Genomic DNA, 16,035 nt, shown 5'->3' with positions numbered 1-16,035 from the left:
TGCTGAGGTGGGAAGGAGAGTGGACTGAGGAGGCCTTCTCTCTGAGGAGGTGAGAAAGAGTTGGTCAAAGCACGTGGGCCAGACTGGGAGAGCTCTCCAGGCGGAGGGATGAAGGCCCAGGGCGGGGGTGGGGTGGGGAGCCATTCAAAGAGAGTGGAAAGACCAGGTGCCCAGGGCCTGGCAGATGAGGACGCTGTGGTCCAGGACGAGGCTCAGAGGTAGGCAGGGGCCAGGTCATTGTAGACCATTGTAAGGAGTTTCTGGCCACTGGCTTCATGTTAGCACGCTGCTCAGCTCAAAATAGAATTCAGTTTCCTGAATTTCCCAGCAATCCTCCACGAGGTTACACCTGGAAGGGCACAGAGAACTACACTTTACTCCTCTATCTTTTGGGGAACGTTGGAGTCCCCCAACTCTGGGTGATTCTGTAAGCACACCTTTCAGGTCATGAACCAACCAGTGAGTGGCAGGAAGAGATGGACCACGTCTAACGCACTCTCCACCTGGCGCCTACAGCCCGAGGTCTAGCCGCTTCTCCATAAGCAAGGGTTGCATGCCTTCATGAAGGAATGAAGGGAGCGAACGAGCCCAGGGCTTGGAGAAGGCCCCTGGCCTCTGGTGCTGGCCCTACCCCTAGTCATGCTGTCTCCGGTCAGCCACGTGGTCTCTCCGCTTCCTCAGTTAGGAAATAAGGCTTGGGACCAGATCCTTGCTTCTCACAATGGACTTTGTGAATTCCAGGGGGTCCCCAGCCTGGGGTATCATTTTGCTTAGAGATTTGGAATGTGGGGGTCAAGTTACATAGTTGAAAAATATTTTAGATGAAAGTAGTCATGAGTATATTATGAAATAGAATGTAAAATATCTATGAATTTTTTAATGATAAAATTGGAGTTATCTGTGACAGGTCCAGGCTTGGCCCTCAGATTCCTGGGGGAACCTATTTGCCCTGCTCTCCTGCAGGTTGGCCTACTCTAGTGGGGACGTTTAGGAAGGATGAAGGCAGAGAATACGTGGACACTCTCCTAGTTACCCAGTATGAGCTGAGACCACACACCTAGGTTAATGGTGGTGGATGCTAAATACGTCATGTCTTCGACCATGTCTTACTGATCTTTTGGTCAACCACCCACCCATATCCCACAGGTTCTTAGTGCTCATATGTCAGGCACCTAGTAGATCTTCCCGAAACATTAATGGCAAGAGAGGCAGAACGATCCCACAACCTAATGGCGCACACAGCATGTCAACAAAAGCAGGTGGTTAGTTTTTATTGACAACAAATGAAGCAAAAAAGAGAAGTGGGTTTGTCTTAGAGTTCTAGTGTATGATGAAGAAAAACAGCCAAGTTCTTCTTTGTTTAAATTCTCCTCTTCCCTCCTCCAGCCCCTAACACAGGAAGTTGAAAATGCGATGCAAAGGACAGAGATAGAGAGGAGAGAGAGATCTAAACTATTCTTGTTTTAGGCACAGGAGTATAGAACCACACACGAACAGTCGCAGTCTGATACCATGGATTTGATGTTCAAAAGCAGATTTGAGTCATTCTGAGTTATGGAAAGGGAGAGATTTTAGAGGTTCCCTCACACAGAAGTGGTTGTTGAAGCTGTGAACATGGACAAGAACTTCAGAGAGAAAGAGGGCAGATTAGAGGAGGGGGGTGGGACAACAAAGGGTGAAGAAAACAGAGAGGAACGTTGGATTCAAGGGAAAAGAGAAGAGCCGAGAGCTGTCTCTGAGAAGGGGAGGCAAGGCTGTGAATGGTGGCCAGCAACGTGGCCGTGGAGATAGATGGTGTTCATTCAATATTCCATGTGGACTGCTCCATTTCCCAGACTCCTGTGCCGTTGGGTTAGGGTCCTGTGACTCGTTCTGGCCAATGGACTGTTAAGAGCTTGGTGGCCCATCTCCATCTCTCTCTTCCGTTGCTCTGGGGAGCCTTTGGCATCCATATCACCCCCCACTCTGCACACCCACAACTGGAGGAAGCCCTTGACATTGGCTTTTGTGTGACCAAACCAGGGACCACTTCTGCATGAGAGGCGGGAGAGCTTGGAGTCCCGGAAGCACAGCTCATCCTGACCCCAGAAAGAAACATTGAGGACTGCAGGGGTTGAGTGTCCACCGGAGTTAGCAGCTAGGGGGGCACTGGAGACGGTGGAGCTGTGAGGGCAGAAGCCTTATCTCGTGGGGGAGGAGAGGGACTATGATGGGTCATTGGGGAAAGGGACTGGATAGAGGTACTGTGCACCCTGCCTGCCCGCATGAAGGCCGCCATCTCCCAGGAAATGAGAGTTCAGGTGGCCGCCAGGTCTCCTGTGAATTCCCCGCTGTTGTCTGTGCTGGGTCACGGATTGCACCTCAGGTTGGGGTGGGGTGGGAGGGGCTCCTTGGCTTTGCCTTCCATTACAAAGCCCGTAATTATCATCTCATGTCAACATGCCCCCCCATTGCATGCTCTCGCCCCCTTGCTCAATAAAAAGGCAGAACATTAAAATCTCCTAACCCCCAAACCATGTCCCCTGCCACCGTGTCTCTGTCGTGTCACCTTTCTTTGACGCACACTATGCATGCCACTGCTTTGCTGCTTCGTACAGGTGGTGGGTGGGGTGGGGGCTGGAGGGACTGGGTCTCCCACTGCAAGCTCCAGGCCTCTGTGGGAGGGCCGGAGGCTGGGGCTCCTGGGGCCCTGGTGGAAGGGGCTAGCAAGCACATTTTGCTCAGAGCACCTGGGGCCATTGGGCTAGTGGCTATCAGCTTGGAAGAAGGGCTTGTCTTAGGGCAGGTAAGTGACTCACCTGTCGTGGCTCCTGGGAAAGCCTGTCTGGAAAAGAACACGTTCTGGTGGAGGAGTTGGTGGGGAGACGAGGGTGGAAGGAGGACACAGATTTAGGGGCTGTGTCCTGGAGGAGATAGATCTCCCTATAGTGTGGTGTGCACTGAGAAGCACAGGTAGGGAGCACTGGAGCCTGGTGGCACAGGGAAGCACTCAGAAGGTTGGCAGCGTGAGCGTGAGCGTGCCATGTCCCCACGCCCTGCTCCACAGTCTGCTCTTGTACAGACACAACCTTGGGGGCCATAGAGGGCCAGTCTGCCCTGCCTTCACGGCACTGTGAGCAGGGATTGACTGGATGGCAGTGCGTTTGGCAGTTTGGGTTTGCAGAGTGACATGTCCAGTCATGAATGTGTCTAGCAATCTTGGATGACTTGCGTCCTCTCCCAGAGTCCTCGTTTCCATGGAAGTGGGGCTGCTGCCAGGAATTCTGAGTTCCTGGGGCTCCAGATCATGAGCCAGGGGAGTGAGTGGGCATGAGAACAGGGACTGAGTCCGTGGGGTTCAGTTCATGAACCAGGGGTCTTCAGTTTGGGGATAGAGGAGGACTTTTATGTCCCCCCATGATTATTGTTGATACTGTAGCCAATCTCTAGGACCCCAATGTCCTTTCTGAACCCCAGAGGCAAGGGGATGGCCAGGTGGGCCGGTGGAAAGAGCAGGCGCTTTGGGGTAACTCAGACCCGGGGTCAGATTCCCACTGGGGCTGTTCGTGATCGGTTGTGGAGTCACAGATCACGTCACTCACAGGAACTTGGGGCCCCACGTGTTTAGGTGCTCACAGCAGTCCAGGTAAGATTGAGGCCGGATCTGTGATAGCTGTGACCAGACTGCCGGTACTTTTTTATCTGGGACAGTTGGGAGGAATCCACTTTCAAGCTCATTCACATTGTTGGCCCATGTCTCTTCCTTGTGGTTTTAGAATTGACGGCCCTCTTCCCTCCCTGGCTGTGTGGCCCATCTCCACCGCCACCAAGGGAATATTTCTTCCGCTCATGTTTTTAATCTCTCTGGTGCCTTCTGTCTTTGACCTCTGGCTCCAGATCTATTCGGCTCATGGGGTGAGGTTGGGCCCACCTGGGTGATCGCCCCTTTAAAAGTCAACACAATCTCATCACTCCTGTTGGGAGAGCCTTGGTCTGGTGACAGGCCACCTCCATTTCCGTTTCTTCTCTATACTAGGCCACCTGTGCCTGTTGTCATCAGGTGTCCGCCAGCTGGTTCCAGCCCACAGCAACCCCGTGCACGACAGAAGCAAGCATTGCCCGGTCCTGTGCCATCCTCACAGTGCTTCCTGTACTTGAGCCCCTTGTAGCCACTGTGTCACCCCATCTCGTGGAAGGTCGTCTCCTTTTTTGTTGCCCTTCTACCGAAAATGACGTCCCTGTCCAGGGGCTGGACTCTCCTGACCACATGTCCAAAGTATGCGAGATGAAGTCCTTCCCTCCTTGCCTCTCAGGAGCACTCTGGTCGTACTTCTTCCAAGACAGATCGGATTGGCCTTTGGGCAGTCCATGGTACTTTCAATAGTCTGCCACCACCACAATTCTTTTTTGTTTGTTTGTTTATTATGATATTGTTTATTGGCCTAGTTCTGAGGATATTTTTTACGTTGAGCTTTAATCCATTCTGAAGACTGTATTCTTTTTTTAAAAAAATTAAATCACTTTATTGGGGGTTTGTACAACTCATCACAATCCATCCATCCATCCATTGTGTCAAGCACATGTGTACATTTGCTGCCCTCATCATTCTCAGAACATGTGCTTTCTACTTGAGCCCTTGATATCAGCTCCTCATTTCCTCCCTCTCCCCACTCCCCTTCCCTCATGAACCCTTGATAATTTATAAATTGTTATTTTGTCCGACATCTCCCTTCACCCACTTTTCTGTTGTCCATCCCCCAGGGAGGAGGTTATATGTAGATATATAACCACAATTCCAATGCACCAAGTTGTCTTCAGTCGTCCTTAGTCCATGCTTCATAGAGTTTAATTCATGAGATGATCTCCTCCTTCACCTACCAGCTATTGTTCAAGCCCTTCCTCAGGGTCTGGCTCTCCTCCCAGCACGATAGGGCAATGGGTCCCCTTAGACGGTGTCCTGGAGGAGACAGACACCCTCCTATTGTTTGGGCTGCACTCAGAAGCACAGGCAGAACTGCCTCAACTGATAAGGCACCGCCATGACGGTTGGGGTTGCCTAGAACCGCTTTCCTTGAAGTGTATCCCACCATTTCTCTTCATGGGATTTGGGGCGAGAGGCCCAAAGCTGTGCTGCTAACAAGTATCCTGACTGGTTTCTCTGATGGCCTGCCCATCACTCTGAGACACCCAGCAAGGACGCTCGGGGGCAGGGAGAGTCGCTTGGCCTCTGGAAGCATTGGTTTTCATATCTGTAAAATGGGATCGTGATCTTTGCTTCGCCCAACGGTGCTGAGGAGTGACTGCAATCATCTTTATCAAAGGACTCATCTGTGTCGGCTCCATTCTCGCTGTGTCTGAACACCGGTCATTGTCCTCAAAGACCAGTCAGCCCCGGGCTCCGTTCCAGTCTGCGGCTGAAGGAGTGTGTCAGAACCGGGTTCTGAGCTGCTCTTTCAGACAGGCTCTTGTGGGGAGTTTTCGGAGCTGCTGGCGGACAGGGGCCCCCTCTAGCTGCAGCCCTCCGTGGCCCCCTCGCCTTGGCTCCCTTGGAGGCCCTCCTTAGGTGTGTCTGGCCTTGCCCACAGCTGCCTTGGGCATCAGGCAGGCTCTGCAGGAGCAGGCGGCCTCAGGCTGGGCGCGGGCCTGGGGAGAGGCGGGTCCTTCTGAGCAGGATTCCGTTTCAAAGAGGGTTTGTTCTTCACTGAAGTCATTTCCAATTCTCTCTTGGAGGCTGCATGTGGGCAGACTGTCCCCAAGCCCCCAGGCCCACCTGTGGCCCTCAGCATCCTCAGGCCGGGCTTTGATGTGGCCACAGCAGGCCTCCTGGACAGGGCGGACAACCCAGCCAGTGGGCCCCTATCCTCTGAGAGGGGAAGAGAGGCAGAGAGCAGAGAATCTCAGGAAAATTCTGATGTTAACTTTCCCTGTCAGGTCAGACAAAGCCGCGCCAACTCTGAGGTCTGGGGTCTGGTGGCTTGGGGGCATGACACACTCCCGTCTTCCTCCACGGAACCCCCTTATCCCTGTCTGTCCTTAGCCTCCTCCCCCAATACCCTCCTGCTTCTACTTCCAGCCTGGCTTTCTGCTGGGTCTGGGGGCAGGTGGGAGGGCACTGGAAGGTCTCGGGCCACCCTCCAGGGGTGGTGGTCTGTGCTGACCTGGGCAGGGTGGGTGGTCTCAAGCCTTCGATTTTTCTCATTCCTCAGGTGGGACAGAGAGTGGGAACGATCAGATAGGGGCGTGGCTAAGCATGGATCATTTGGGGGGCCAGGGGTGGGGCTGTCAGAGACTCAGCTTGACCATACCCCAGGCCCAGGACTAGTGGGAGGCCCACTTGTGGTCCTTCCTGGGGACAGCAGGTAGGTCCCCCGGCAGGAGGCTCCCTGTGACCATGCCACTGTCACAGGCGGCTCTGGGCACCCTGGGCCATGCCCCTGGAGTCGCCGGCCAGGCCCCCATGACTTACCACCGGGCTCTCTCCTTCCTCTCTGCAGCGGCGCCAGCCCACGGCGCCCAGCCCGCACCTGGCCGTGTACACGGGGACGTGCGTGCCCCCCTCGCCTTCCTTCTCTGCGTCCTGCCGCTCCCCGAGAAGGCCCTTCCCCTCGCCCGGCCGCTTCCGAAGGCCCAGCAGCACCGTCTGCCCGTCGCCCATCAGGGTGGCCGTGGAGCAGGAGGGGGAGGCCAGCGGGGCCAGCGGGCGCCACGGACCCTCAGTGGTCGGGGGCAGCCAGACCTCCGTGGACTCGGAGCTGAGCGCCGTCCGCCCCCCACTGCGCGCTCCGCCCAGGGCGCCACCCAAGGCCCTTGGGGCCCTGTCCTTTCGAAGGTTCCTGGGGCGCGGCTGCCTGAGCTCGCCTGCCTTTGCCAGGCTCTCACCCAAGTGCCCCCCTGTGCCCCACGGCAAGGTACAACCTCTGGGCGATGGGGACCAGCAGCGACCACGGCTGAGACCCAAGAAAGTGGCTAAGTAAGCAGCAGGAGGGGCTGTGCTCTGTGTGTGTGTGTGCATATATGCCTGGGTGCATGTGTCTGTCTACCTGGCTTTCTGTGCATGTATGACTGTGTATTCATGTCTCTGTATGCACATCTCTGTCCATGTACACACATATCTGTGTATGTGCTGTCTGTCCCTGTGTGTGCCTGTGTGTCTAGATGCATGTACATCTGTGCAGGCATGTCTGCGTGTGCAAAGCATGTGTCTCTCCATGTGTGCATATATGCCTGTGTGTATCTGTCTGTGAATGCATTTGGGTGTCTGTTCATAGGCAAGGGGGCTTCAAAAAGTTCCTGGAAACAGTCTATTTTTTTTCAATAATATATATTTTTGGACACATTCTATTTTAATCTCATTTCCCATGGGCTTTATGAAGTCCCTCGTATGTGTGTGCATGTGTGTCTGTGAATGTGTTTGTGTGCATGTGCATGTACATGTGTCCGTATGTCCCATTCTGGTGATGACATGCAGGGGCCTAATTCCAGGGGCTCCAGCCCCCAACACCTTTTCCCACCTCCCTCTCCAGACACCCACTGCCTGGCCTGTGTGCCGGGATCCTTGTCCTGTGGAAGATGCCCAGCCTGGGCAGCTGGCTGAGCACACAGCACGGACTAGCCCTTGATAGCCCCTGGGACCGGGAAAGAGCAGGAAGCCATAGAGGAGCATCAACCCACCTTTTCTGGCTTGGGAGAGGCAGTCAGAGGTGCCTGGCTGGTCTTGAGAAGGAGACCCTATGTTGCCACAGAGACCCGAGGATCAAGGCCTCCCCTCTGGTCCACATCTGTCCAAGGAGATGAGGGAGAGGTTAGGCCCTGGGTGGGTAGGCAACAACTCTTTCTAACTTACTCTATAGGGAGGTGTGTCGGAGCTGGAACTGCTGGTATACCTCAGACTGGGAACAGGCTGTTCGAATCACTTGCAAAACCAAACTCACTGCCATCAATTGATTCCAATTCTTAGAGACCCTATATGACAGGGTAGAATGGCCCCTGTGGGTTTCTGAAACTGTAACTCTTTACGGGAATAGAAAGCATCTCTTTCTCCCTCGAAGTGACCAGTGGGTTCGAGCTGCTGACAATGAACTGCCAAGAGCAGCCCAACATGTAACCACGACGTCACCAGAATGGGAAAAGGTGTCCTTTTCCATCTTCTTTTTTCCTGCATCCTCTTCTGCAGGATAAGCATTGAGCTATTCACCACAACATTGTTGGTTCAAACCCACCAGCCTCATCTTCAGGGGATTACGAGGCTGTCTATTCCCATGAAGACTTACAGACTCAGAAACCTTACACAGAGTCACTGGGGGTCAGAATGGGCTCAGGGGCAGTGGCTTTCATGGGAAGACCGCTTAAGGGGTGAAAACAAATCGGCTACAGGTATATCCTATGATAAAGCCTGGCAATTGCATTTGGCTGATAACCCAAGATCCTCGGTTCAAGGCCACCAGCTGCTGCACAGGAGAAAGAAGAGGCTGTCTTCCCCCATAAAAAACTACAGCCTTGAGAACTCTGTGGGGCAGTTCTGCTCTGTCTTAGTGGGTTGCTAGGGGTCAGACTGGCCTTTAGTGGCCATGCATTTCTTTGGGTAGTTAACACACTCAGCTGGGCACTGTAAGGTTGGAGGCTGGAGCACCCCCAAAATATCTTGACAATCCACTTCTGAAAAGTCGGCCACTGAGAATCTTTTGGAGGGAGCACCATCCTCCTGGACCACCCCGAGTCCGACTTGACTTGGTGTTAGCTGAAAGGAGCTCAAAGGACATTTATCCAAGCCGAGGTTACACAGTGGGCTGTGATCCATAAGGTCGGCAGTTCGAAACCACCAGCCGCTCCATGGGCGAATGATGGGGCTTTCTACTCTCGTAAAAGGGTTACAGTCTCAGAAATTCACAGGGGCAGTGAGTTTGGCGTTTGCATATACAGGTTCCAGGCCGTAGAATATGAAAGCAAGACTTAGAAACACGTTTTAAACCAGTTGTATCAACACATATCATACAAGTCAGCAGTTCAATCCCATCAAGAAGCGTTGTACAATCACCACCATGATCAGCTTTAGAACATTTTCTTCATTCTTGTACTCAACATTATTAGCTCCCAGTTCCCTGTGCTGCCAGCCCTCTGGAGGGGAGGGAGGGGTGTGGGGGGGCATAAGCTTGGGGTGTGCTTCCCCCCCTGACCCCACACACCACACTCCTCTTGCCCCTGAAGCTTTTTCCAGATCAAAATGGATGTGCCCACGGGGAGCGGCACCTGTCTCATGGACTCGGAGGAGGACGGCGCCGCCGGCGTGGGGGGCGACCGGGAAGTCATCTGCCCCTGGGAGAGCATGGCCGAAGGGAAAGCAGGCTGACCCAAGGCCACTGGCCAGAAGTTCCCGCTGGTGCCCAGTCCACCGAGGCTGGCTGGGGCATGGCATGCTTGTTCTCAAACCCAAGTGCATTCAGATCGCATTTGGGGGCCGGAGAGACAAGGTGGGCTTTGGGGAGGCTGCTTGGGCTGGGTCCCCATGGCCACCTCCTTCCCTCACTCCCGACCTCTCTTCCCTGGGGCAGAAGAAGGACCTGTGAACCGGAAGGCCTTATTTGCTGCCTTAAAACCGATAAAAGGTTACCTTGGAAGCGTCTCTTTGACTGGACTGGCAGTGTGCTTCTGGTGTGATTATGTTCGGTTTTCTGGATTAAAGGGATGCGCGGCCCCTCCCTGGAGCCCCCTCCCTCTCTGAGTCACTTTGCACACGATGCTTTTCTCAAGTGGGGTCTCTGGGGGCGGGAGGGGGGTGCAGTGTGTGATGGGGCGGGGCGGCTGGGGAGGGAGGCTCGTATCCAGGGTGTCCAGTGTGCATCCTGTGAGAAGCAAGGCCAAGTCAGATGGGGGTGGGGGTGGGGGTCCTCTTTAAGAGGGGAAGGCTGGGTGTTCTGACCACAGCGCAGGGCTGACCACTGGGAAGACGAGAGATGAAATGCTCTAGGTAGAAGAGGCCTTGAACATTTACGTCATCCTGTCCCATGGGGGATGGGGGTGGGAGGTGGGGGGAGGTTATCACACTTGGCTGTTAACCCAAAAGGCTGGAGGTTTGAGGTACCCAGAGACAGGGGATCTACTTCTGGAAACCCCGGCCATCGGAAACCCAGTGGGACGCAGTTTGGCTCCGACGCTCCTGGTGGTGCTGTGGGTCGGGCTGACCAAGAGCTCCTGGTGTGGAGGTGGCGGACAGGGCCTTTGGTTCCCAGCCACTGGGCAGCAGCACACAGGGACACAGAAGGAATCTGTCTCCCGGGACACTTCTCCAAAGGGCTCACAGCAACCCTGCAGAGCAGGGTAGAACAGTCCCTGTGGGTTTCTGAGACGGTAACTTAGTTATTTATTGGGATTAATACATATATCAAATCATTCCACAGCTCAGTCATGTCCGGCAGTACATTTGCTACCACAACCAGTTTCCAGACATTCTTTTTGTACCTGGACCCCTTGCCGTCATCACCCCTTCACCCCACCACCTCTGTGTCCCCCTCCCCCCAAAACCTGTACCCCATTTGCTGACTCTATAGGTTCATCGGTTCTGGTTTTCATTCCCCCCAACCCCCCCAAAACATACTCCATAACTTTAAGAGGGTGACCCCCCAATGACATGACATTCCTGAGATGTCCCCTAACGTGCCCAATCAAAAATCAAACCAAGCAACACAACCCCAGATAGTCCTTGTAGGAGTAGAAAGTGTCATCTCTCTCCCACGGAGTGGCTGGTAGCTTTGAACTACTGACCTTGTGGTTTGAAGCCCAACGTGGGATCAATACGGCCAGTGGCAGGATCGGTGGTTTGAGTCACTCTGAGGGGGCTGATGAGGCCGTCTGCCCCCGGAAAGACGTACCGTCTCAGAAATCCCGTGGGGCAGTCCTGCTCCCTGCGTGTCGGAATCTCCTCCATGGCAGAGGGTTTACAATTGTCCAGGCTGGAGACCCTGGTCACTTTGCTTCTGGAGAGCGTGCATGAAAGCAAGCTTCTCCAGGGGTCCAAGGGTGGTTGCCCCTCTGCCTGGCAGGAAGAGGACCCCTGGTAGCTTCTGAAGGCTGTGAGTTCACCGAGAGTGTCCCCCTGTGTCCTTGCTTGGCGTCCAAGGGCGAGGATCCCCGAATGAGAGTGTGGCAGCCACTCACTCAAGGAGACCCTGAGTGCTGAAGACGAGCTGGGGTTCAGAGGGGTGCCCTGGCCTCCCGCCGCCCCCTTCTCCTGGCTGAGCAGCATCTCCTCACACTTCACCAGGAGAGGGAGTCCGAGGCCCATGGATCCCCAAAGAGAGGCTCTGGGCTTCTCCCCGAGAGAGAGACACGGAGGAGAGAAAGGAGTGCTCCTGTCCTGCCAGGGCAGGGATGGGGGAGGAAGTCTCACTGTTCGCTCGGTGCCCTTGTCCCTGTGGATCCTGCAGGCTCTCCTGGCTCCTGTGCCAGATGGGGCAAGAAGCGGGGGAGCCCTGTGCTCAGTGGTTCCTGGTGGGAACTCTGCCCCAAACTCCTGAAATCCCCTTCCTACCCTTAGATCATCCCCTTCTGGGCCCACCTCTGCCTGCTGGGAACAGAAGCCAACAGCCTCCTGGTCTCCCCCCAGGTGGCCGGACAGCTCCTCTAGTGTGGAGCAGAGGTGGGGGTGGGAGTGGAAGCATCCAGCCCCATGGGCATGCTTTGGTCTGTCCAGGTGTGGTATGTCTGTGTGGGGTTTGCCCGGTGCTGACTGTGGTGGTGGTGGGAGGGGACATCCCCCAGACAGCAGTCTCTGGTGGGGCAGAATTGTTAAGTTCTTGACAACGAGAAAGGTTCGTTGTACAAATCCACCCAGAGGAGTCTGGGCAGCCATCTGGGTGATGTGCTTCTGGAAGATCACTGCCTTGAGAGCCTGTGGAACGGGTCGATTCGGTGCACATGGGGGTTGACACTGTGCATGTGGGGGTTGACGCCGTGCACTTGGGGGTCGACGCCGTGCACGTGGGGGTCAACACCGTACACACGGGGGTCAACGCCGTGCACATGGGGTCGACGCTGTGCACATGGGGGTCAACGCCATGCACATGGGGGTCACATGCAATCAAACAGCAACCAGCAACCACAGTGACTCCGAGGTGGGCTGGGAAACCCCCATGCCTACAGACAACTGTCACCTAGCAGACCCGAAGCTCAATGTGAATGAAGCACATTGAGCCCATAATGTGTAGGGAGAAGTGGTCCCAACCGGCTCGAGAACCATCAGGGTCCAAGGTGGACGAGGCCAAGGTGATGTGTCGGGCGGACCTTGGAGAGAATGACAGCATCTTTACTATAGAGCTTTACTGAGAACAAAAGCCGAAGTTCATGGTCTGAAGTCTAACCAGCCATTCAGTCTCAGCCTCTGATCTGTAAGTTGGCATTAAATCACCTCAGCCCGAAGGACCATATCTCGGGGAGTTTGAGATTCTGGCAACCCGAACGGACATGCTTTAAAGAGCACCCCCTCCTCCACCCCCCTCTCCTGCCTCCCCCTCCTTGTACAGAGTGCAATTCTCTTGCATTTCAGTCTTTGGATGGGACTCAATAAGGAACCCTTGTGGCTCAGCGGACTAGGTGTTGGGCGGCCAACCACCAGGTTGGAAGCGCAAACCCATCAGCTGCTCTGCGGGACATGAGGAAGCTGGCTGCCCCTTCCAAGACGGGCCGTCTCAGAAGTGCTGCAGGGTCGCTCCGAGGGGGAAGTGACTTGAGGGCAGTGGGGTTGGCACAGTGGTGAAGCGTCCGGCTGTTAATGGAAAGGCGGGGGCCACTCCACGGGAGACAGGTGAATCTGCTTCTGTCGAGATGAGAGCCCTGGAAACCCCACGGGGCCTCTCTGCTCTGTCCCACAGGCTCGCTATGAGGGGAAGCAACTCAAGGGCATTGGGTTCCATTTGATTTTATAGTGCTGGGGGGCTGCAAAACCACCAGCCACTCCAAGGGAGAAATGTGAGGATTTCTACTGTCTATCCTGCTGTTTAGGGTTGTTCTAATGGACTCAATTGGCAGGGAGTCTGGGGCTGCTGCGGAGTGGAGGTGGGTGGTGGGTGGTGGTTGTGGATGGGGTGTGGTGTGGATTTGGGAAGATCACCCTCCTCATTGTGCAGATGTGGTTCCATTGCTTCTAAGTGGTGGGACAACCCCGTTCGGTTCCAGCCCAGGTTTTTGAATCCCCAGTGGAAGGAATATTATTTTCTTGATAGCTAGAGATTTAAATCTTGGAATTTAAAATTACACAAGAAAAGTTCAAGGAACGATACAACAAATATAACTAAGATTTGAAGTCCCTTACAACGGACTAATTTTCGTGTTTGGCTGTAATTACTTCTAATGCTTCTTCCCTTGTCTCGAAAGATCAAACAACACCTCTTTCCTCTCCTCTTTTTCTCCCGTCTTCCACATGGTGTTGGGGGTGGGAGTTGGGCAGCAATATTTTCCAACCGAGCCAGGGAGCAAATATATGACACTCTGGGGGAGTGAATGCTCTGGGCCGTACATTCTTCTCCTTTGGGACCTTCTTTGTTTATAACCCTCAAAAAGTGTGAAAAACAAAACAAGTACTTTTTAAAAAAAATTTGAGGGCCGTGCAGAACCAGGCTGATTTTGTTCTATGGGCTTCTGCTTCAGCCTTATGCTCTGCTGGGGCCGCCACCTCTTTCCCAGTAATGCATCCTGTCTCCCAAGACTTTGGGAGGACCGTCCTGACTCCAGAAAGTGGTCTGGGGCTCTCTGGCAGATCCTGCCCTCTCCCTTCAGGGCAGCCTGGAGATGCTGACTCCCGGGCTATGGGAAGAGGCTGGTTCTGCCGACACTGCTTAAAATGCACGTTGCCATAGCAGTGTGGCAGTCAGCCGGGTGATCCTGCCACACAGGGCTTTGATCTGGGTGAAAGCAGGGCTGCTGTTGGTTTTACCTGGTTCTGGGAGAGACACTGCCTTGGGAGGAAGCTTTGGCTTTGCTCCCAGGCCTGGGGCCAGTCCCACAAGTGGAGAGCAGAGGACAGGAAGATAGAGGATGAGCTTCTTAGAAGTCTGAGGGCGGCAGCTTGAGCCCCTCAGGGTGAGAGATCTGGGGTCTAGAGAGAGCAGGGAGCAGAGGCTGGGTCTGTACTGAGGGGACCCGTGTGCTGCCTGGATTTGCATGAAAAGAGTGAACCAGAGGGCCTGGATGTGCTTTCACCAGCCGAACTCAGATGCCAGCCGGCTCATAAAGAGATGTGGTCGAGCTCAGGAAGTCCCAGCAGCATGTATCACATAAGCGTTTATTGAGAACCTACTACATGTTGATGCTGGGAGACATAAGACAGGCTCATGAGGAGTCACACTTCCCCCAACTCCCCAAGGAATTTCCAAATCAGGAGGCAAAACAAAACAAACAGCTCAGTTGCCTCTAGTCTGTTTGGACTCAAGGGGACCCATGAGTGTGTTGGAGCAGAGCTGTGACAGCAGGGTTTCCAATGACTGGTTTTTCTGAAGTAGACCGCCAGGACTTTTTTTCTGGGGTGCCTCAGGCTGAGTTCGAACCCCCAGCCTCTAGGCGAGCAGCCGAGTGGGTGTCCAGCTCTCGCAAGCATATGAGGCCATTGAAAATGCCATGGGTTGGGTCAGATGCACCTTTGTCCTCAAAGTAATATCCTTGCTTTTCGACAAGTTAGGGAGGTCTGGCCCAGCAAACCTACCCAATGCAATGCTGCAAAACCTGTGGGAGCCAGAACTTGTATGAGGTGGAAAGCTGTCAGAGAGGGACCAGCCAAATATTTCCCATGAAGAGAAAGCAATGGAAAGGTGGTAAGTCGCACATGGCCAAAGGCAGGAAACTTGTAAGACCTGGAAATGCAAGGCAGTCCCACCGAGTTCCGGCTCTCACAGGTTTCATTGTATACGAAGAACAAGTACCAAGTTCATTGATGAGATGCATGGACACAGTGGCTGCAACAGTGGTCTCAAACACAAGAACAATTGGGAGGATGGTGCGCAACGGGGCAGCGTTTCTTTCTGTTGTACATCGGGCTGCCATGATTCGGAACGGACTTGATGGCATCACGACAACAATAACAACACATGATCAGAATTATTAAAATGTTTCAAAAGGAATGGCAAATGGGAGTGGTACTTACAAATAACAAAACGCGAACGCATGGATAAGAGTTATTAAAATATGTTTAAAGGAAGACATGACAGTTGGGAGTTGTAGTACACAGACTAATGCATCCCATCAAGATACAACTTGGAAAATGCTGCGGTACTTGTGAGAATAAAGAATAGCCGAAACACTACTACTGGAACAGGTAAGCAGTTAATGTGTAATCCAGTTACTTATTTAAAAATTCAAGGAAAGGATGGATATTCAACCAATGGTGCTAGAATGATTAATAATTTGAAGAAGAAAAACACCTGTTTATGTAGTCATCTCAACCAAATAAAACTAAAACTGCATTAATAAAGCAGGTCAATGTGGAAATTAAAATAGAAGAAACTATCCGTAAAATTTTTTAAAGTCTCAGGATAAAAAAAAAAGTAAAAAAAAAATTCTTAGGTGGGAAAAAGAGGGTTTAAAAAATGGTTTAATTTATGTAAGATTAAAAAAACAAAACAACAAACAAACAAATGAAAACTATGTAAGATAAATGATGCACAAGCAATTGTTATTTATTTGAAAACCAAATTTAAACCCAACCTAACATCATACACAAATTTATTTCAAGGTGGAACAGAGACCCAAACATAAAAGCCAGACCATAAAGCTACTAGAAGAAAGCACAGGAAACTGTTTGTGACTTTGAGGTAAGCGAATATTTCTTAGAGAATACATAGAAAACAAACAATAAAAGACATAATTGATAAATTGGATTTAAAAAAAACTATAAAACTCAGGAAAACAAATAGAAAATTATAGGGTACAAGATCAACAAACAAACAGCAGTTGGGTTTCTGTACACCAGACATGGGAATTATGTAAAGGAAATCAGGGAAACAATAGCATCTAGGCGAGTAATATCTGCCCCCAAGTCAATTCCCACTCCTAATGACCCAACCAGACAGAGTA

At 52.9% G+C, this 16,035-nt stretch overlaps 1 protein-coding gene across 1 annotated transcript in view; it reads left to right on the top strand.

Moving 5' to 3' along the window:
• RGS9 (regulator of G protein signaling 9) overlaps positions 1 to 9,325 on the top strand; it is a 66,367-nt gene extending 57,042 nt beyond the window's left edge. Inside the window, exons 18-19 of the mRNA XM_075559430.1 lie at positions 6,474 to 6,949; positions 9,184 to 9,325. Of these exons, the coding sequence (XP_075415545.1) occupies positions 6,474 to 6,949; positions 9,184 to 9,325 (618 nt within the window). The remainder of the gene's footprint in view (positions 1 to 6,473; positions 6,950 to 9,183) is intronic.
• The last annotated feature ends 6,710 nt before the right edge of the window (positions 9,326 to 16,035 follow it).

The sequence above is a fragment of the Tenrec ecaudatus genome, chromosome 10 (genome assembly GCF_050624435.1).
Source record: "Tenrec ecaudatus isolate mTenEca1 chromosome 10, mTenEca1.hap1, whole genome shotgun sequence".
Taxonomy (NCBI): domain Eukaryota; kingdom Metazoa; phylum Chordata; class Mammalia; order Afrosoricida; family Tenrecidae; genus Tenrec; species Tenrec ecaudatus.
Note: the sequence above shows the minus strand (reverse complement) of the source record. Positions and strands in the feature narration are given on the sequence as shown.